Source organism: Paroedura picta, chromosome 1 (genome assembly GCF_049243985.1).
Source record: "Paroedura picta isolate Pp20150507F chromosome 1, Ppicta_v3.0, whole genome shotgun sequence".
Taxonomy (NCBI): domain Eukaryota; kingdom Metazoa; phylum Chordata; class Lepidosauria; order Squamata; family Gekkonidae; genus Paroedura; species Paroedura picta.
The window spans coordinates 25688455-25710549 of record NC_135369.1 but is presented as its reverse complement, the minus strand read 5'-3'; the positions used below and the strand labels follow the sequence as shown (position 1 = coordinate 25710549).

Genomic DNA, 22095 nt, shown 5'->3' with positions numbered 1-22095 from the left:
CCTACAGGGGTTTTTTTTTCTGCTGCCTCTCGTCGGCGCGGCGGCTTGGAGCTCCTACAGGGGTTTTTTTTTCTGCTGCCTCTCGTTGCGCTAGCGGCGAAAGGCTCCTCCGGGGGTGTTTTTTTTTTTCTGCAGCTTCTCGGCGGCTGGAGTCTTGTGTTGTGTTTGCGGCGGGGGCTTCCTTGGGGCCGGCCTGACGCGGTGAGAGACGCTTCGCGCCTCTCACCACGTCAGGCCGGGAGCAACTGCGAGCCGCGCTGAGCGCGGCTCGCAGTTGCTGGGGCTGGGAATCGGAGGGACCAATCGGCAGGCGCTTCGCGCCTGCCGTTTGGTCCCTCCGGTTGTCTGTCATGAGGAAGGGTCCAATCCGGACCCTTCCTCATCCCGGACACATCCCGCCCCAGAACCCCTTACTGTTTTATTTAGTCCGTGGCGCCCGCGGCGCCACGGGCGGTGTACAGATGATCTACTAAACCATTCTCCAGTTCCCATACAATTCAATGTGGGCTTTACGAATCAGACCTGTTTGCCTACCAATGTTCAAAGCAGCCAGAACCCACCAGTACAGCAGCCTGGAGCAAGCTTTTGAGTTTCACAAAACGCTTCCTGAAGCTATAGGGGCACAAAAAGGTGCCCTGATGAAGCTGTTTGTGAAACACGAAAGCCTGCATGCGTCAACTTGTACCGGCTTGATGACAAGTGTCATTCTTCAAACGTTGCACTGCCAACTTTGGGTTGGTTTGGAACCAAACATTTATAGTAGTCCAGCCTTCTTTCTTTTTAAGAGTGTGAGCACGGAGCAGGCAACAAAAAAACTGCATATTCCACAGCCAAGAGTACACAGCCAGACCCCCCTCCTTCCTCTCCCCCCCCGACCTCCCCCCCCCCCTCAGACTTGTTTCTGGACACAACCTGCCCCACATTTGCTGAATGGCTGCATTTTCTTGTTCTTTCTTTCTTTTCGAGTTAATCCACGGAAGCCTCATTAGAACTTTGACCCAAGTAAAGTTATTAAGGAGGGGGTTGCATAATCGCCTCTACCCTCCCCAGAGCGGCCGACGGTTCCCCAAGGTTATTAACACATGCACAGACTAACAAACACCCCACGTGGCCTGCAGCATCCCGGGTGAAACCGTCTCGCAGAGTTCACACAACAGGTTACTCAAAGGCTTCTTTCCTGGTTTTTTTTTTTAAAGCCCCCCTCCCCCATCCCCACAACGCCTGCAAGGGGATGTTTACAGCCGCAGCCAAGACGAGGAGCGTTGCAACATCGCCTTGAAAGATCCTGACCCTAAATTAACAAGAGGAAACGTTCCAGAGAGGGTGGGAACAGCCTGTAATGTGGCTGGCATGTGTTCCAGAGATGCAGGCCATGCCAGAACGCTTCTGAGTTTTGCTGCTTCGGCCCCTTTGGTGGCACTCTCTAAGCATCCCCCCTTACTATGACATTTGCCGAACTTCTCGACCGGCTCGGGGGCACAGGCCGCTTCCAGGTCCTTCACGTGGCCTTGCTGGTGATCCCGCTTCTGCTCACCTCAACTCACAACCTTCTCCAGAACTTCTCGGCCGCCGTCCCCGAACATCACTGTCAGATCAGGCTTCTGGGCAACGACACCCACCCGCCTCCAAACAGGACTCTGGATCCCGCCGCAGAAGAGGATCTGCTGTGGATCTCCATCCCCAAAGATCAGGCCGGTAAGCTGGACAAATGTCGCCGGTTTGTCACTCCGCAATGGCATCTCCTTCCCGCAAACGCCACCCCTGCCAACGGGACTCAGGCGGACACGGAGCCCTGCCAGGACGGATGGATCTACGACAGGAGCATTTTCACCAACACCATCGTGATGGAGGTGAGAGAAATAGGGTTAAGGTTGCCACGGAGGCTCAGAGAACAGTGAAGTTTTAAGCTCTGGCGCCACAGTGGGCACTGGGCACTGTTTAAAAAAAAATTTCATTACAACCCCCTGCATCCTGGGGGGCTGGACTAGATGACCCCGGAGGTCCCTTCCAACTTTAAGTGTTCTAAGTGTTTCATATCAGTGTGCTAAATGTTATGTTGTTTCACACATCAAGGGGATAACTGTCTTGGGGCAGGGGAGAGTACTTTTGTAGGGCTTGCCCTTCTTTCAGGAATTGTTTATTCCTGGCAGAGACCAGTAAAATCAATGCATTTAGGCTGGAGTAACTCTCCATAGCATTGCAGTGCTCCTTCCAAATGACTGAACAGGCAGGAAGCAAAAACAAGCAACTGCCCCAGGTCCAAGTCCAGACAGTTCCAAATCTTAAAAAGGATTTCTGTTTTCTCATAACCAGTTGAAGGCTGCAAAAACATTGTTCCCTTTAGCCCCTCGGTCAGTTTAGAACAGCCATCAAAGCTTATTCATGGAGACTCCCCCACCCCCTTGGCAGGAGGTACAAATATCTATACAAATGGGAACTAATTTTGCAAAAACCAAAGAGCACTTCCACAAAAATGCATCCTATTTTTTCTTAACTTTGAAAATCAAGCAGTATCCAAAACAGAATCTTTTCAAGCAGTATAGACTGCATTTTATACAAGTTTCCAAATTTCAAAATCAGGAGAACTTTCCTGGGAAAGTGGTTGGCCCAAATTATGTGCACCTCTAGCCAGAAGCATAATGGAACCTATTAGCCACCCCAATTGCTAGAGCTTCCTCTGATCCCTGATGCTTTAGAGCAGGGGTAGTCAACTTGTGGTCCTCTAGATTAGTGATCCCCAACCACCGGGCCATGGCCCGGTGGCGGGCCACGAAGGCCCTGGCACTGGGCCGCCGCTCTCTCTCCCCGCCCCCCCGCACTAAAAAACTTCCCAGGCCGCAAAATTGTGGCCCAGGAAGCTTCTTACTGTGGGAGGGGGGTAGAGGGAAGCAGGGCCGAGCATGCGTAATGCGCGTGCGTGGCCACGCATGCGCGGCATGCATGGCTGGGCAATCGCCCTCCCTACTGCCACCAGTCCCCAGCCTCAAAAAGGTTGGGGACCACTGCTCTAGATGTCCATGGACTACAATTCCCATTTGCTGGCAGGGGCTCAGGGGAATTGTAGTCCATGGACATCTGGAGGACCACAGTTTAACTACCCCTGCTTTAGAGCAGTCATCAACCCTGCAGAGGCTCGTAGTCCTGGAAACCCTGCAGAGGCTTGTAGTCTTGGAAACAGCATGGTGTAGTAGATGGGCAGGGTGTGGTAGGTACAGCAAGGCAAGGCACCTGTCCTGACCTTCATGCTGCCAGAACCTCAAAGACAGGCTGCCTCAAGGACACGATCCAAGGGGAAAGGCTGTGGTTCAGAGGTAGAGAATCTGCTTGGCATACAGAAGGTTCAATCCCTCACATCTCCAGTTAAAAGGAACAGGCAAGAGGCAATATTTATTTATTTATTTATTTGTTTGTTTGTTTGTTTGTTTGTTTGTTTATTTATTTATTTATTTATTTATTTATTTATTTATTTAACTTTATTGCCCGCCTCTCCCCAAAGGCATCTGCCTAAGACCCAGAGTTACTGCAGGTCTCAGAAGATGTGGATGGACCGATGGTCTGATTTAGTATAAATATAAAGCTTCATGCGTAACTGAGAAAAGTTTAAACTTTTTAGACAGTGTGTCCATTGCTTTAGACTTCTTACGCTTCAGGGGGAAACATGTTAATATGTCAGAAAGTCAATGAACCAAACTCATTTATCAGTTTTCTTCCCAGTTAGCCCTAGCGGCAGGAGGGAAATGTGGACAGAAGCAACTCCAATCCTGGGTTGAACCTCGAACTCAGGAGGAAGCCACAAACGCGCTTAGAAAGGATCTGCTCAGGATTCGAAACAATTCCCCCAAGAGGATTGCCAACTCTAGTTTAGGAATATCCTGAAGATTTGGGAGGGTGCCAGGTCTGGAAATTGGGGAAGTAAAGAAGCTCAGCAGAAATGTGATGCCATAGAATCAGGGGAAACAGATCTCTGTAGACTCAAAATTGGCTTTCATTTCGGGAGCACTTCATCCCCCACCTGGTTGTCTAGCTTACCTATTTGTTTGAATAACCCACATCCAGAAGGGCAGTTACGCCTGGCCAATATATTTTCATACCTACAGTCTATCTCTTACAGGGTTAAAGGCCATTGTGTTCAACCCCCTTCCTTAAATCCTTCAAAGCACAGCTCCTCCTCGTGGCTTAACTTTGCAATTAAATCCTGACTGACCAGGCATTACATGGACATGATGTGTAGATTGGTCATTCTTTTCCCTAGTTTTCCCAAGTGGAATGCAACCATTGAAGCCACAAGGTGAAGTAGGTAGGTCTCTGTGGGAGATGGGTGCCATAAGCAGGCTTGTCAGCTGACCTGGAGAAAACTCTTTAACAGAGTGCTATTTATTTGTTTTATTTTTTTCATTTGTACCCCCATCTTCCTTCCCAATGGGGACTCAAGGAGGTTTATGTTGTTCTCCTGTCCTCCATGTTATCCTCACAACAAACCTGCAAGGTAGGGTAGACTGAGAGAGTGTGACTGGCCCAAGGTCACCCAGACAGCTTCCATAGAATGAGTGGGGATTCCAACCCAAGTTGCTCAGACACTAGTCTGACATGCGTAACCACTACACAACACTGGCTGCTAGTTACCGGGTGAGCTGATTTCCCACCATGCCATAAAATCTGCAGCTGTCCATTTTCTCACATTATGCCTCTAAAGAAGAAGAAGAGTAGGTTCTTATATGCCGCTTTTCTCTACCCGAAGGAGTCTCAAAGCGGCCTACATTTGCCTTCCCTTCTTCTCCCCACAACAGACACCCTGTGAGGTAGGTGATAATGCCAGGACTCCCCCTGCCCCTAGGCTAGGCCAATTGGCAATCACAGAGTGGCCCATCTTTAGGTGAGGCTTGGAGACCTCCCAGAATTACAAATGGTCTCTTGACAATTGACAAGTTCCTCAGGAGAAAACGGATGCTTTGGAGCAGTGGTCCGCAAACTTTTTTAGGCTGACGTGCATGTGCGGCAGGTCCACGCATGCGTGTTTGCACCTTGTGGCCGCAAACATGCATGTGATGCAATTTCGTGCATGCGTGCATGTGTGGCAGGTCCGTGCGTGCACATTTGCACCATGTGTGGCTGCAAGCACGCACGTGATGGAATATTGTGCATGTGTGCATGTGTGGCAGGCCCGTGCATGCGTGTTTGCGCCATGTGTGGCCACAAACGTGCATGTGCGGCACTTTCACGCATGTGTGGAACTGCCATGCATGCACATTGGTAGTCACGCATGGCGCAAATGTGCATGCGCGGGTCTGCCACGCATGCGCGTTTGCGCTGGCGGCCGTGCTTCCCTCTCCCCCCCCTCCCGCAAAAAGAAGCTTGCCGGGCCGATTTGGTGGCCGATTTACTTGCGGCCTGGGAAGTTTCTCACTGCGGGGGGGGGGGGCGGGGAGAGGGAGCTGCAGCCCGGTGCCGGGGTCTTCGTGGTTGGGGACTACTGCTTTGGAGGACAGACTCTGCTGAGCTCCCTTCCCAGACATTGCCCCTCAAATCTGCAGGAACAACCCAACCCAGAGTTGGCAACTCTGCAACCATCACCTTAATTCTTTTTTCCCATCAGAAGGAGTAACAGTAGCTTGTGGGTGGTGATCATCAACAGGAAAACAGAATAAGGAGTTAAATAGCTCCTCTTCTCCCAATCTTGTCTTGGTAATTGTCATTTCATTGCATCTGAGGAAGCATGCGTGCACACAAAAGCTTGAATAAAACTTTCTTGAATAAAACCAGTCACACATAGGGTTACCAGGTCCCTTCTGGCAGCTGGTGGGGAATGGGGAAGGAGACTTACCAGTAAAAAGAATGACTAGTCCATGTTGCTGGTATCATCATGCCAACAAATTCCAGGTGATGTTCTGGCATTTGGATAAGGCAGGGGTAGTCAACCTGTGGTCCTCCAGATGTTCATGAACTACAATTCCCATGAGCCCCTGCCAGCAAACGCTGCCAGGGGCTCATGGGAATTGTAGTCCATGGACATCTGGAGGACCACACATTGATTACCCCTACTCTATGGTAAAACCAGCTTCTACCATAGAGTTTTTGCCCAAATACCAGAGCGGCACCAATGTGTCACCAGTATGATGACATCACTTCCTGAGCAATGCCAGCAACATGGCCTAGGCCTTCTATTTTCTTTTGGTAAGTACTCCTGCTGACCAGCTGATTGGCAACTGAGGGGCAGGGCCTGGTAGCAGGGACCCCTGTTTCCACTGGGGGTCTGGCCTAGTTACACAGCATATAGTCCTGTTCTGTCCTAATTAGTAGATTACTTTGCATTTTTCTTTTTTTCCATCCATGCAGTGGGATCTGGTGTGTAACTTGAGGACCCGGATACAGATGGCCCAGTCTATTTACATGGGGGGAGTGCTGGTGGGCGCTCTTGCATTTGGAAGCTTAGCTGACAGGTGGGTGCATGGAAGGGATTCTCATGGTTCTGTCTGCCAACAGCATCTGGGTCAGGTTTCCAGGCAGGACTGAAGTGAGCATGATCCAATGACTGGAGAGTCAGATGGAGATTGAGGTTGGTATCCCACTCTGCCACCAACGACCGGTGTCATGTCGCTCTCCGTTCTCCTTCTGTAAAGTGGGAATCATGAAGCCATATTTCAAGGTTTGCAAAGAGGATGACAACACAACCTATGGCATACCTTGTTAAAGGGTCTCAGATTAGCAGGGTTGGAGAGGACTTCGTCCCCAGGCACTGGAGAACCACTTCCAATCAGAGCAAACAATTCTAGATTAGACTGAACACATCCCATATTACTGACCTATTGAGCTACTTTCTTAAATGGCTCCACTCTTCCTCCCTCGCTGCTCCTTTCTTCTGGAACGCCTACCTTCTGCCTGCTCCTTCAAATCCCTTCTCGAGAATCCCATCTTTTCCATGAAACCTTGAGTTGTATTCCCTTCATTCTCATCTCCCTCTGCAACAAAATAGGGATGCCAGTCCTGGGTTTAGAAATACCTGGAGATTTGAGGGTGGACCCTGGGGTTGTAGGGTTTAGGAAGGGACAACCATGGTAGGATATAATGCCATACACTCCACCTTCCAAAGCCACCATTTCTCCAGAAAAATTGGAATAAATCTGTTCCACTTAATATTTCTGGTAAGGCTTTGGAGGAGGAGCATGTCTCATGTCTTAAGTGCCACTCAGCGCTTAACGACCACTCAGGGCAGCTGTCCCGCCCCTGAGTGCCTCCTCCTCCAACCAGCTTACCTGTCTGTCCAGCAGCCAGCCAATTGCCTTCCATCCCCAACTCCCTCCTCCTTCCACTTCCCTCCGAGGCTTGGAGGCTGCAAATCCCTGCAGCATGAGAGCTGCCCCTGCGGTGAGTTCCATAACAGCTGCCTGCAGCCTTTCCAGGTCCTGGGGGGAGTGGGAAGCCATCTACAGAGTTCTTACACACACACACACACACAATCTAGCGCCCCTTGTATTCCTGAATGCAACAGGTTGGCCCCTAGTGTTTAAAATAAATATATGTAATCTGGAGATCAGTTGTAATTCTGGGAGATCTCTAGCCACCCCTTGGCAGTTCTAAAATGAAAGCAAGGATATGAAGCACCATTTCCTCATCCTTGTAGAGTGGAAATTCCGTGGGGATTAGGGTTGTCTTTCCCCCCTTGTGTTCCTCCCTAGCACACCAGCTGTGTTGACAGGTTCCTATAAACACTCAAGGGAATGTATTTACGCACGGTCATTGTGTCTTAGGTTTGGGCGGAAATCAGTACTAAGTTGGTCCTACCTGCAAATGGCAGTTTCCGGCCTGTGCACAGCCTTCTCCCCTACGTTCATGGCGTACTGCGTGTTCCGCTTCCTGGTTGGCATGGCGTACTCTGGGATTATCTTGAACTGCATGTCTCTAGGTAAGAGCCGAAGGACCAGATGCGTGAGGGCAGTTTTAATCATATCATCAGGGGAGGGAGAAGCCTGAACTCAAATCAGAACTTTGACAAGTTTCCACATTGTGGCAAGTATCCCCTCTGTCTTTTAAATTGCCTCTGTCTTCTAAGTTGTCTTTGTCTTCTAAAGATCCCCGTCTTTATTCTATGACCACAACAACCTGTGAAGTAGACCCAGTGGAGAGAGATTGGTCCAAAGTCACCCAACCTCCAACTTGGTCCTGGGACTCTCCTGGAATTACAGTTTATCTCTAGACTACAGAGTTCTGGCCCCTGGAGAAAATGAATGCGTTGGGGATGGAGCCTGTGGATTATACCCCACTGAGGCCCCTGCCCTCCCCTGACTCCACCCCCAAATCTCCAGGAGTTTTCCAGCCTCAATGTGGAAACTGTTCCTACCCACCCTTCGCTGGTGGCCAAGACGAACCTGGCTATGCCCAGGGACGGTCGATTTCCACTTTGGGGTCAAAAGGTGAATTTCTTCCAGGCCAGACTGGCCAGGGACTCGGGGGGGGGGGGTGTAATCATCTGGGCTTGGAATTGGAGTCCATGTGGATGGGCAGGTAGTTGTGACTTCCTGCATTCTATAGGGGGCTGGACTAGATGAGCCTGGAGTTCCCTTCCAACTCTATGATTCTATCATTCTGATTTGAGCCCAGGGTTCTGTAGAAAATAGGCCAGCTGCAACCAGGGATTCTGCTAATGATCTATTTGAAGAGATAGAGCTGGTATTTGCTGTCCTTCGTCCCAACAAATTTACAACACCTCCAAAATAAATCCAATTTAGTCCAGACTGCATCCTGCTTTCCAGTTTAATAACTGCAAGGGCAGACTTTAGGCACTGCCTATGGCAGGGGTACTCAAACTGTAGCCCTCCAGATGTCCATGGACTACAATTCCCATGAGCCCCTGCCAGCGAACACTGGCAGGGGCTCATGGGAATTGTAGTCCATGGACATCTGGAGGGCTGCAGTTTGACTGCCCCTGGCCTACGGGCTCTGAATAAAACTTATCCCCCCCCCAACCTATTGGCCAACTAAAGAGTTACGGAGAACTCCAGAGTTTGCATGCAGCTGTTCTTATCAAAGGTGCTCTGCAGCTTTTGTTCCTGCAAGGTAGGGTGTGAAAGACGTTTCTTCCCCCCCCCCCTTCCTTCCCCTGCATTCCTGACCCCATTTGCTCTGTTTTGTGCTCAGCGTGTGTTAAACTGTACAAATATTTATCCCTCCAGTTCAGCATACCTGACTTTTGATTGGTTTTCTCACACGCTGAGCAAAAAGACAGTCACATGATGTGCAAGCTGTGGGGACAGAAGGGGGGGGGGGCGAGAACACCAAGCTCAGAAGAGAGCCATTAGCACAAACAAAAACTCCCATCTGATCTGTCCTGAAGTTGCCAACTGACCAGGGGAGGAACAAACCCAGCTCGGCATGTGCGGTTTCATCTCTAAGAGAGAGAGAAAGAAAGAAAGGAAAGAGAGGCCTTGTAGGTTTATGGAGATCGGCATGCTGCCATCTGGAGAGGATGCTGGGGATGATTAAATAATCTGGCAACCCTAGGTCTCTGCCCCCCCCCCCCCCCGGAAAAAAAAGGCTGCAGAAAATATGCTGCTGGTGGTGGGACTGAGGGTAACCCAGGAGGGTTTTCTGGGCAAGGGGGGTTCAGAGGTGGTTCACCGTACGCCTGCCTGTGTGTGTCACGACCCTGAAATTCCTTGATGGTCTCCCATCCGAATACTAGCCAGGGCTGAGCTGCTTAGCTTCTGAGAGCTGATGAGATCTGGCTAGCTTGGGCTATCCAAGCCAGGCAAAAGAGAAGATGAGGCCACGGAAAAGTATGGCGTTGCTAGCTGATCGCTAGGGCTGCTGTCTCTCCAAGATCATCCCAAAGCAGGTTTGGGAAAGACCTATCAAAGCAGAAAGGAAATGATGGAGGGAGGATGACATTGTGGATCCTGTAAACCTGCCTTTTCTCAACTTTTTTACCATCGAGAACCGCCTGAAACATTCTTCGGGCATCGAGGAACCCCAGAAATGGCATGATCATGCAGAACATGGTTGGGAAGCAGAGCTGTGTACACGCGTCCCCCTACCTACCTGATTTTGGGAGGGGTAGGTAGGCTGACATGGCCATATGTGGTCATGTCACCCAAGAAATGTTTAAGCAATTTTTTAAAATATGTTAAAAATTAATTAACTCGCACCCCTTTAGGTAACCCTTGCAGGACTGTCAAGAAACCCCAGGATTTCATGAAACTCTGGTTGAGAAAGCCTGTTGTAAACTCACAGGGGCTTGAGCAGGCCAATTTCACCAGCTCCCTCTGTTTCCCCCTCCTGTTTCAAGCACCTCTCAACCCACCTCTTGCCTCCCGAACATTCCCTTGTCTCCTGAAGCATGCCCAGATCCCCGTTAAATCAGGGCCATTCTGCACTCGTCCAAAATAGCACAATGGTTACAAATTGAAATCGCTACAGTTTTGCCATCGTGCACAACGTCGTTGACAATCTGCAACACTCCTGAAACCAATCCGCAAAAAGCGCTTCGTTGTAGCGCTTTCAGGGAAATCCCAAAAAGTGGATTCACCCTCCGGATAGCGCTACACTCTTGCAACCAATCAGCAACACTAGCGAAAAAGTTCTGTGCGTTACCATTGTTGTGGTTTCTGCAAAGTCCCGCCCCCTAGCTCTCTCCTCTGATCTTCCGGCGAAGCGATCGCCATTTTTTTTTCTCCGAGCAAGCGGAGATCAATGCACCTGCGAGCCTTTGTTTACCCAGCGAGGCTTCCCTGGCTGCAGAGCTGTTTTAAGTCACTAAGCATGAAACAACACACAGCCCTGTTTGCTGGTTTATTTTCCCTTTATTTTTTACTGTATTTTCGGCCAAAAATTGCGCCCGTGCCGGGGGGGGGGGGTATTTTTTTCCCCACTCGGGGGGAGTGTGGCAACAATGAAACGGCAGCTCAAAACACCACCTGCTACCTAGATGTGTCTCTCCGTTGCAACGAATCAACGCAGATTCATTGCAATGTGTTTTTTTTTAACATCCTTAAAGGGAAAGGGACTTTTTGGGATCATGATAACGGCTGCCCATTGGCTGCTTGACGGCCAGGGGTGGGACGAGCTCGGCAATATCGCTTCCTGGCTAGCGATTTTTGCAGAGACCGGAAACCTGTGGGAAACGATAGAAACGCAACTGGATTCCAGTACAAAGGCAGGTATGCATAACAACGAATTCCACTATTTAAAATGGCGTTTTTTTGTCCTGCAACCAATTTGCCACATAGATCCTGGTGCGGAATGGCCCTCAGTTTTATTTTGTTCTTTTGCATAACTTGCAAAGTTGTTTTTCCTGTCTATCTGGAGTCTCTCTGAATATATATGAGCCCATACTTTGTCTGTGAGTGGCGCCCTTCACCAGTTTTTAGAATTGTACAGGCAGGGACGGACAGTTTATAATTTAGAAGGAATGACGATCCGTATCCTGCAAAGTACAGATGAGTGCCAGGCCTGCCCCCTTTAAGTTCCAAAGAGGAACAAGGAAATCTTTTGCTTCTTTGCCTGTCTTCTCAGTAAGCTCAAGTCTTCCTCTTGCTGGCATTAAGACTAGAAATGAACAGGACCATCTGTTGCCATCTTAATGACTAACGCAAGACAGTCAGGTTTCAATTGCAGATGCCATGGCCTGTATGTATTTATTTATCCAGCGCATTTCAATCCTTCCCTTCTTCCTTGGAGCTCAGACAGTGCACATAATTCTACCATCTTCTTTTATTTTATCTTCACAACAACCCTGCAAGGTAGGTTAGGCTAAGTCTATGTGACTGGCCCAAGGTCCCCAAGGAACTTCCATGGCAGAGTGAGGGATACAGACCTGGGTCTCCCGGTTCCTAGTCTGATACTCTAACCCAGGGATTCCCAACCAAGGCTCCTGGAACTCTGGGTCCCTGGGAGAGCTCTCCAGGGGCTCCCTGGCCTTGCCCCTATATCCATCCTTAACAAACTTGGCCACAAACTGTTCCTCAGCATTGCCGTGAAAGCAGGAAACCAGCCACTTCCTTTAAACAGGGGGTGGTGTTCTTGCACCTGAGAAAGGGGGCGGAGCCTGGATGCCTACTCCTGCCGCAAGGTACCTCCATTCCCCTCCCCTCCCCCTCCTTGGGCATGGCCGGGAGGCGTGGCCAGTTGACATCATTTCCAGCCTGATTCCGAGGCTCCTCAAAGCCTGACAAATATTTCAGGGGCTCCTGCATGGTCAAAATGTTGAAAAAGACGGCTCTAACCACTGCACCACACTGAAACGGCAACAACCCCATCAGCATATGGCTTGTTGCAGCTTTTGAACCGGGCTCGTCTAACCTCCCTTCCCTATCTTCTTTTTCTCAGTCCTAGAGTGGGTGCCGACCAAAGTCCGAACTGCTGCTGGGACTGTAGTGAGCTACTCAGCAACCATGGGGCAAATCATCCTTCCCGGACTGGCCTACGCCCTCCCGGACTGGCGCTGGCTTCAGTTTGCTGCTTCCCTGCCTTTTTTCGCTTTCTTCCTCTACTCCTGGTGAGCAGGGGCGGGGGGGGGGGGAAGCTCCTTGCAGTTAACTTGGCATTCTCAGTGGAATCAGGTCACCTGGTCCAACCCCCTGCACAAGGCAGGACCTTGGTCCATTCAGTCTTCCTGGCATTTCTACAGATTTGGCCTGAAATGGCTCTTCCCACTCCCTTGTTTTGTTGCTGGCTTGTTTAAATCCTTAGTCTGATGAAGACTTCTGGAGAACTCAAAAGCTTGCACACTGTTTTGTATTACTTTGGTTAGTTTTAATGAAAGCTTATTATGTGGCTTCTTTCCCATGTAACAATAATCAAAGATAAGAGGAATAGGAACTGTGGTAGTCGGGTGGCCAAGAATATTAACTGTGATTCGTCTTAGCTACAAACTCTCCAGGTCAGGGATTCCCAACCAGAGCTCCCTGGGGCTGCATGAGAGTTCCCTGGGGGCTCTTCCCTCTCCTTCCCCCTCTATCCTACCTTAATGGACTTGGTCACAAGCTATTCCCAGCTATTCCCAAAGCAGAAAAACAGCCACTTCCATTGACCTGGAGGTGGTGTTCTCATGTGGTTACTGGACCTGGGAAAGGGGGTGGAGTCTGGACACCTGCCTCAGACCACATCCTCTCTTTCCCCCACCCAACTCCTACCCGGGCATGGCAGGGAAGTGTGGCCATCTGACACCACTTCCGGCCCAGTTCCAGGGCTCTGTGAAGCCAGACCAATCTAGTTTCTTTTTTTGACCAAGTAACAGGTTTGCTGGATCGGGGAAATTCGGTTGATGTCATTTACTTGGATTTTAGTAAAGCTTTTGACAAGGTTCCCCATGATGTTCTGATGGATAAGTTGAAGGACTGCAATCTGGATTTTCAGATAGTTAGGTGGATAGGGAATTGGTTAGAGAACCGCACTCAAAGAGTTGTTGTCAATGGTGTTTCATCAGACTGGAGAGAGGTGAGTAGCGGGGTACCTCAGGGCTCGGTGCTCGGCCCGGTACTTTTTAACATATTTATTAATGATCTAGATGAGGGGGTAGAGGGACTACTCATCAAGTTTGCAGATGACACCAAATTGGGAGGACTGGCAAATACTCCGGAAGATAGAGACAGAGTTCAACGAGATCTGAACACAATGGAAAAATGGGCAAATGAGAACAAGATGCAATTTAATAAAGATAAGTGTAAAGTTCTGCATCTGGGTCAGAAAAATGAAAAGCATGCCTACTGGATGGGGGATACGCTTCTAGGTAGCACTGTGTGTGAACGAGACCTTGGGGTACTTGTGGATTGTAAACTAAACATGAGCAGGCAGTGTGATGCAGCGGTAAAAAAGGCAAATGCCATTTTGGGCTGTATCAACAGAGGCATCACATCAAAATCACAAGATGTCATAGTCCCATTGTATACGGCACTGGTCAGACCACACCTGGAGTACTGCGTGCAGTTCTGGAGGCCTCACTTCAAGAAGGATGTCGATAAAATTGAAAGGGTACAGAGGAGAGCGACGAAGATGATCTGGGGCCAAGGGACCAGGCCCTATGAAGATAGGTTGAGGGACTTGGGAATGTTCAGCCTGGATAAAAGGAGGTTGAGAGGGGACATGATAGCCTTTAAGTATTTGAAAGGTTGTCACTTGGAGGAGGGCAGGATGCTGTTTCTGCTGGCTGCAGAGGAGAGGACACGCAGTAATGGGTTTAAACTTCAAGTACAACGATATAGGCTAGATATCAGGAAAAAGTTTTTCACAGTCAGAGTAGTTCAGCAGTGGAATAGGCTGCCTAAGGAGGTGGTGAGCTCCCCCTCACTGGAAGTCTTCAAGCAAAGGTTGGATACACACTTTTCTTGGATGCTTTAGGATGCTTAGGGCTAATCCTGCGTTGAGCAGGGGGTTGGACTAGATGGCCTGTATGGCCCCTTCCAACTCTATGATTCTATGATTCTAAGACAGACACTGAGTCTGAGACTAGCCCCAAAGACCACCAGGGAATCCATGGCAGAAAATGCAAAATATGTGGATAACTCTAGAAAGCAAGCCAAGCCACAAACCGTAGGTGAGGTCACACATATGCAAGATTATATTTACCCTTTTTGTAGCTGGGGATGACACTAACCCAAACAATAAATGTGTAGCAGAGGATTCAAACGCAGGCACAGCAAGCGTGGGCCAATCAGTGCAGCAACTTTGAAGCACCACCCACCCTCATGTGCCTGTTGTGGGGAGAGGAAAAGAAGGCGATTGTAAGCCGCTTTAAGACTCATTGGGGTAGTAAAAAGTGGAGTACAGAAGAAGAAGAAGGAGGAGGAGGAGGAGGAGGAGGAGTTGGTTCTTATATGCCGCTTTTCTCTACCCAAAGGAGTCTTAAAGCGGCTTACACCTGTGAGGTGGGTGAGGCTGAGAGAGCCCTGATATCACTGCTTGGTAGAACAGCTTTATCAGCGCCGTGGCGAGCGCAAGGTCACCCAGCTTGTTGCATCTGGGAGAGTACAGAATTGAACCCGGCATGCCAGATTAGAAGTCCTAACCACAACACCAAACTGGCAGCTGTTTTTTCCTTCTCCCTTTAGCATGGAACCATGCTCAGCAGCAGTGAGCATCACTGTGAGGTCGTTAAATCTTTCCATCTGATTGTTTTCGTGTCTCTCTTCCAAGGAGTTCAGGATGATGCCTATTGCTTTCTCTTCCTCCATCTTATCTTCACAAGAACCTGGTGAGGTAGGCTGAGAGAGACTGATTGGTCCAAAAGCGCCCATGGGACTTAATGAACAGGAGATTTGACTTCTATTAAGTTTGTGGGTTCAGTCTGACACAGACATTTTGGCTCCAAACGACAAGGCAACGTGAAGAACTGAACAGCAGTAGGCAGAACTGCTAGGCCTTAAATACTTGTCTAAACCACACCCCCAAGACATGCCATTGGTTGTTAATGTATGTTTGTGATTGGTTCATAACACCTTTCCAATGATTGGTCACTTTAGTCATTTCAGCGAATCACAACAGAGGGCCTAGAATCCAGACTAGGTCCTCAAGTTCATAACCTCATAACATTTGTCTGCCTTGTCCTCTTCCAAAGCTTCTAATGATTACCTCACAATAAGCAAGAGTCCGTACTTACACTCATCAGCGGCATCTCTGCATGAGTTACTGCTCCAGCCTTGCCACTGTCCGATCAGCTTCGGTTGGAAAAGAGTTATTCTTCCGTATAATTGGCAGTCTTCAAGCAAAGTTTGGATACACACTTTTCTTGGATGCTTTAGGATGCTTTGGGCTGATCCTACGTTGAGCAGGGGGCTGGACTAGATGGCCTGTATGGCCCCTTCCAACTCTATGATTCTATGATTCTATGATTCATATCTCAGATGAAATAGGATCAGTCAGTCTATTGGTTCTAATATGGAAAAGAAATGCCATAAAATTACTTGAATCCTCAAAATGCGACTGTGTTTCTCAATGAGTCCCTGTTCTGGTCTGGCATCCTCAGAACTGCAACTCATGCAGAATACATTAAATGGGCTTCTATTCTTCCTTGCTCTAAATATTAGCATTGTGAGCTGAAAGAGCTAAGCACATCTTCAATTTTTAATGCCGAAAAACAGTGAGCTCAATCTAACAGGACAGACCGAGACATTGTTAAGAGTATTTGCATCAGTAGCCTGATGTCTGGCTCTTTCTCCCAGGTGGTTTTCTGAATCTGCACGTTGGCTGGTTCTCTCTGGCAAGGCAGAGAAAGCTGTGGAAGTCCTCAAGAAGGTGGCCCAGATGAATGGGAAGAAGGAAGAAGGAGAAAAGCTCACAACAGAGGTACAAAGAAAAAGGGGCTGAAGCCAGGGATGTATCCTCTCCCCCCCCCCTTCCCCCACAGGGCTCTTCTCCATCAGGTGGAATCACTCCATCTTTGTTTCTAGACAACTACCAGGCAACACTAGGTTTTGTTGTCACTTGGATTTTGAAAACCTTCATTAGCCAGCCTACAGATTTCCTTTGTTTCCTTGGCTTGATTGAATCTAGAACGTAGATTCTAGAATCTGGAATCTTGATTTGTCTTTTTTGGCAGTTCACAATATCTATAAAACTCTCCTTCAACACCATATTTCAAATGAATCAACTTTCTTCCTGTCAGTTCCCTTCACTGTGCAACTTTCACGCCCATATATCGTGATGGAGAATCCCATGGCATGAATCATCTTGATCTTGGTTGTCAGCAACACATCTTTACACTTAAATTTATTGTGGTGACTAGTCAAATTGTTTGATATGCTCTGTGTCTTACTGCAGGTTTTGAAATCTAACATGCAGAAAGAAATGTCTCTGGCAAATTCCTCATACACGTTCGTCAGCTTGGCCCGTACACCCACTGTACGCCGGATCTCCTTCTGTATTTCCAGTGTTTGGTACGCTAGATCTACATTTCTCATACTGGGGTCCACGAAGGTACTCTTGTGGGGCTTCTAAGTCCTTTGTCAGAGCAAAGGGCAGCCCCATCTTGCTAATGTGAAATCAGAGTCCTCTCAGTTTTCTAAGAATGTGAGCACCAGCCATGCCCTTTTGGGTGTATTAACCACATTCGCCGTTATGCCTGGTCTATGAAATGGCATAGGCCATTTAGACTGATGGCAACAACCAGGAGCTAGCATTTACTGCCTTTCTTTCCTGTGTCCTTACACTTCTTTGTCAGGTTTGCTACTAGTTTCTCCTACTACGGCCTCGTCATGGATCTTCAGAACTTTGGTTTCAGCATCTACCTGATCCAGGTGGCCTTTGGTTCCATCGATATCCCAGCCAAGCTGATTGCCGCCATTGGTATGAACTACATTGGACGGAGAATCACGCAGGCTTTGTCCGTTATTTTGGCTGGCTTGGCCATCCTGGCCAATATATTTGTGCCCCACGGTGAGATACTGTTGGGTCATGCGGGCTTTACGGTTGGATTGCATAGAGCGGAGGGTGACGTGTTGCTTTGTACATTCTCAGGATGACTCTCTTCTCAAGTCTTCCCTGAGCAGAGATTGCCAGCAACCACCCAAAGATGGTTGGTTGACGTCCACCAATCCACTAGAGCAGGGGTAGACAACCTGTGGTCCTCCAGATGTTTATGGACTACAATTCCCATGAGCCACAGCCAGCAATTGCAGGGGCTCATGGGAACCCCTCCCAAAGATCTCCGGACCCTGAGAACCTCCCTGGCGGTACTTAGGAAAAGGTGCTTGGCGCTTGCTGGCAGGAGCTCATGGGAATTGTAGTCCATGAACATCTGGAGGACCACAGGTTGTCTACCCCTGCTCCAGAGCATTCCAAATGATCCTAGAGAGGATGGGAAGGGGTGCACCACTCAAATAAAGTGATCAAACCTTGAAAGCTGCAAATCAGGCAAGGAGAGGAAACTGATCTATGACAATCCTAGAGAGGCAAAGGGAGCCAAAATGGCTTTTAGCTACCCCTCTGAATGCCTTTCCCTCCCATTCCCCTCATGGGTGAAATTACTTCAGATGAGTCATTTCAGTCATGTGGGAAATAAAACAGAATGTTTTAAAGCCTTTAAATTGTTTTTTAAAACAGTGTTTCTCTTAGTTCTTCCATTATTACAGGGGTGGGGGCAACTGGCCAGAAGGAGGGGGGGTCTTGATCATGTTGATGGGAAATTGTTGGCAACCTTGCCCTCAGACAACACAGTCTGGGACTGTTTGGGGCCAACCCACATGGGCTGGAGTTGGCTGTGTTAGAAAATGGTGAAGGCTGAGCATTCTGCACGTGCTCAGAGGACATCCCCATATTACTACATTCTCTATTTTGTTCACTGGAACAATGATAGGAATAGAAGAAGAGTTGGTTCTTATATGCCGCTTTTCTCTACCCGAAGGAGGATCAAAGCGGCTTACAGTCGCCTTCCCTTTCCTTTCTCCACAACAGACACCCTGTGAGGTGGGTGAGGCTGAGAGAGCCCTGATATCACTGCTCGGTCAGAACAGCTTTATCAGTGCTGTGGTGAGCCCAAAGTCACCCAGATGGCCGCATGTGGGAAAGCGGGGAATCAAACCTGGCTCTCCTGATTAGAAGGCCGCACTCCTAACCACTGCACCAAGATGGCTAAGATCAGATAAATGAGCTATGAAGCCCAGGATCTTATTTCCTATGATGTCCAGGTTGCCTCAAGTAGTGAAAAACCTTCAGCCAAGATTAGAAAACTGAACAGTAAACCTCTCAATAAACCTCTTGCTTTGCCTCCGTTCTGTAACCCAAAGATCTCCGGACCCTGAGAACCTCCCTGGCGGTACTTGGGAAAGGGTGCTTGGCGTCATCCTTCAACTGTCTCTATGTCTACACAGGAGAACTTTTCCCCACAGTAATCAGGTACATTTCCTACCCCCTCCTATTGGGTGCTGCCTTGCCTTGACTAGAGTCCTCTAAAATCAGCTCACTTTGGAAGCTCTTTTAAAAAATAACGTTTTACTTTTAGCACATGATAGGAGAACAGCATACCTCCACATTTGGACTAGTGGTAGGGATGCTAACACCCAGATATCTTCAGTCACCTCAGAGTAACAGGGCTGGGAAACACACCAGCAGAAAGCCCTTGCCTGTCAGAAGAGGCACCTTAGATCTCATTAGATCTCAGAAGCTAAGTACTGGCTTAACGCTATGTTTTTGGATGTGCGGAATGGCCCTTTGAATTTTGTGGAAGCAATGAGATTCTGATCATCCATGGAGGACCAAATGGGGAAGCAGCTGTCAGAAATGGAATCCTAGAGCAACACTTTCCTTATCATCCACACATCAGTGCAGTAATATTCAGACGAGTGCCTGCCCAAGAGTCATTGCATGGAGAAGTGGATGTGGGCATATGGCTGTCTGAACCACATTTAGAATCATAGCATCATAGAGTTGGAAGGTACCTCCAGGGTCATATAGTCCAACCCTCTGCACAATGCAGGAACTAACAACTACCTGCCCACCCACAGTGACCCCAATTTCATGCCCAAGTGATTCCCTCCCACACCAAAAATCTCCAAAATCCAGCCTGGAGGAAATTCACTGTCCATCCCACAGCGGCAATTAGCAATTCCTTGAGTATGCAAGGAAAGGCCACAAGAGACAAACACAGGCACATCCCTTCCTGCCCACCTGCTCACAATCTGCCTAAATTCATAAAGTTAGCAATTCTGTCAGATGACTCTCTAGCCTCTGATTAAAAACTGCCAAAGAAGGAGAACCCACCAACTCCCGAGGAAACTGTTCTACTGAGGAACTGTCTCTAACTGTCAGGAACTTCTTCCGGATGTTTAGCTGAAAATTCTTTTGAATTAATTTCAACCCATTGGTTCTGGTCCTGGTAGCCTAGTGGGAAAAAGAAGCACTGGTCCACTGAACATTGTTGGTCATTATTTTTGGTTAAAGAACCCAAAGAGACCCGCTCTTTGTTTTTACAATTCTATGGTTTCTCCTTTAAAGGTTGTTTTCTACACTTGCAGACAGACCGGGATGGGGCTGGGCAGCACCCTGGCTCGTGTGGGGGGCATAGTGGCACCGATGGTAAGGATAACAGGGGAATATTTCCCATACCTCCCACCGATCATATATGGGACAGCCACAATTCTGTCGGGGTTTGCTGCCATCTTCCTGCCAGAGACACGCAACGTGCCACTTCCAGACACCATCGAGGAAGTTGAGAGCGGGTGAGTCACTTTCAGAAAGGCAGGGCTGCTTCACCGGCTCGTATTTGCTAGCAGATTAGCACCAGCAAGGTACATGATGTACCCAAGGCAGAGGAGGCATTGCCTAGAAGGGACTGGTGGGACATAACCCCTAAGAGAATTAAGACTTGCGTCTCACTGTCAAATGTCACAACTCTATTCAGGCAGATTCATTGAGGACTATCAACAGGTATTAGCCATGAATGTTAAACAAAACGTTCATATATACAGTCTTGGGACAAAGAACAGAGGTTGGACATCATATGGCAAGGGTGGCCAAACAGGCTTTCTAGATGTCCATGAACTACAATTCCCACGAGCCTCTCCCAGGCAGGGGCTCTTGGGAATTGTGGTCCACAGGCATCTGGAGAGCCACAGTTTGGCCACCACTGTCAACGATGATGTGGTATAGCATGATGCTGTGGTCTGAATGTTTAACTAGGACAAGGGTCCAGAATATGGTGCCTGTGGGTGCTGTAGCACTTGCCCGTGCCTCTCCTGGTGTCCATCAAGTATTTTGTGAAGGTGGATGGTGCCAGTGGGGGCTTTTGCTCAGCAAAGCTTCTGATTGGCCGTTGGGAACTTGACTGGCTGTGCAGAATTCTAAAACTGTTACTTTGGCAGTGGCTGCCACTACAAGTCAAGAATGTTACTGAAGGTAAGCTGTGGCAGCCATTTTGTAGCTGCACCCACCAACCTGTGTCAGAATTCCAAAGGTGCCTAAAGGCTCAAAACGCTTAGGTGTCCCTGGACAAGGATCACAGTGACCCAGGTTCAAATCCCTCCTCTGGCCGGGAAGTTCTCTGGGGTCCTTGTGAACTTTCCAGAGGCTGTCCACCAGTGGAAACAGGATGCTAGATGAGATGGACTTTTGGTCTGATGCAGTGGGAGTTCTTAGCTTTTCTCCAACATATTCTAAGGGGAGGGTGGGGTTCCTTGGAACTGAGTTTGAAATGTTCATTTTGCCTTTGGGAGCAGAAGGCCAGTCTTCCACCTCAAAAGACTAAGCCAATAGTTTTTATATAAACCCCCCCCAAAGTCATATTTACAGGTATGTGATGCTCAAATACAGGGGTAGTCAAACTGCGGCCCTCCAGATGTCCATGGACTACAATTCCCAGGAGCCCCTGCCAGCGAAAGCTGGCAGGGGCTCCTGGGAACTGTAGTCCATGGACATCTGGAGGGCCGCAGTTTGACTATTCCTGCTCAAATACATTGGTTTAATTCAGACTGGAAGGAGAGTTGCCAACTGGCTAGGAAAAATGTGTCCTATCCCTGTTGTCAACTCTAACAGGAAACTTAACTGAGACTTGACCAGGCATGTCATGAACTGCAACTTCTTATGGTTTTTCAGCCAGAAACTGAGGCTTGAAGCAGGTTTGCAAACCTTGGTTTGGGCAAACTTTGGTTCAGTGTGAAATTAAGAAATCATAAATACTATTCTTATGCCACCACTGAAGGCTGCTGCAGCACTTAGAGACAGGAGTACTGAGCTGAACCAATGGAAAGCAACATCTTGGAACTTGAATTTCGGGTTCTAAACACTATGGTTGATTCAAACCATTGTTTGGCATGATGGCTGAGCAGAGCAGCTGAAGTACAATTCTGAACCATAGTTGCTCTTTATCCCAACAGGAGGATGCTAGAACAATGCATCACCAAAAAACAAGAAAACATGTTGCTAAGGAAGGTGAACCAAGAAGCATCACAAGATGGCGGACTATGAAGCAGACCATCAGCTGGGAATCGCTGCAGTCTTTATAAGCAGCCTTGAGTGGGTGGCTGGAGAATCCACCATGGGCTCCCAGAAAGAGATTCCATCTGGGTCACCCAAGTTGACCCTGATCCAAACCAAGTATCACAACAAAACATACCAGTTGGCTTGCTGTCACCATGAAGTTGTAATAATAAAAGGACCAATGTGTCCATCTGTCCA

The 22095-nt window shown here is 48.6% G+C and overlaps 1 protein-coding gene across 2 annotated transcripts; it reads left to right on the top strand.

Moving 5' to 3' along the window:
• The first annotated feature begins 947 nt into the window (after positions 1 to 947).
• LOC143833464 (solute carrier family 22 member 6-A-like) lies at positions 948 to 22095 on the top strand. Of its 2 annotated transcripts, XM_077329323.1 has the most exons (10): positions 959 to 1850; positions 6334 to 6437; positions 7746 to 7900; positions 12319 to 12487; positions 16149 to 16272; positions 16747 to 16862; positions 17147 to 17361; positions 18711 to 18819; positions 19938 to 20141; positions 21795 to 22095. In XM_077329323.1, the coding sequence occupies exons 1-10, from the start codon at positions 1443 to 1445 to the stop codon at positions 21883 to 21885; spliced, it is 1695 nt and encodes a 564-aa protein (XP_077185438.1). In that variant the 5' UTR covers positions 959 to 1442; the 3' UTR covers positions 21886 to 22095. The 2 variants fall into 2 exon arrangements, with proteins under 2 accessions (XP_077185448.1, XP_077185438.1); XM_077329333.1 differs by lacking the exon at positions 21795 to 22095 and having other exon boundaries at positions 948 to 1850; positions 19918 to 20130.

Excerpts from the sequence above, each read along its gene's own strand:
- LOC143833464 (XM_077329323.1), top strand. The coding sequence starts at position 1,443 with ATGACATTTGCCGAACTTCTCGACCGGCTCGGGGGCACAGGCCGCTTC. Across the intron at positions 12,488-16,148 it reads GCTTTCTTCCTCTACTCCTG|GTGGTTTTCTGAATCTGCAC; the intron begins GTGAGCAGGGGC and ends TCTTTCTCCCAG. Across the intron at positions 18,820-19,937 it reads CTTTTCCCCACAGTAATCAG|ACAGACCGGGATGGGGCTGG; the intron begins GTACATTTCCTA and ends CTACACTTGCAG.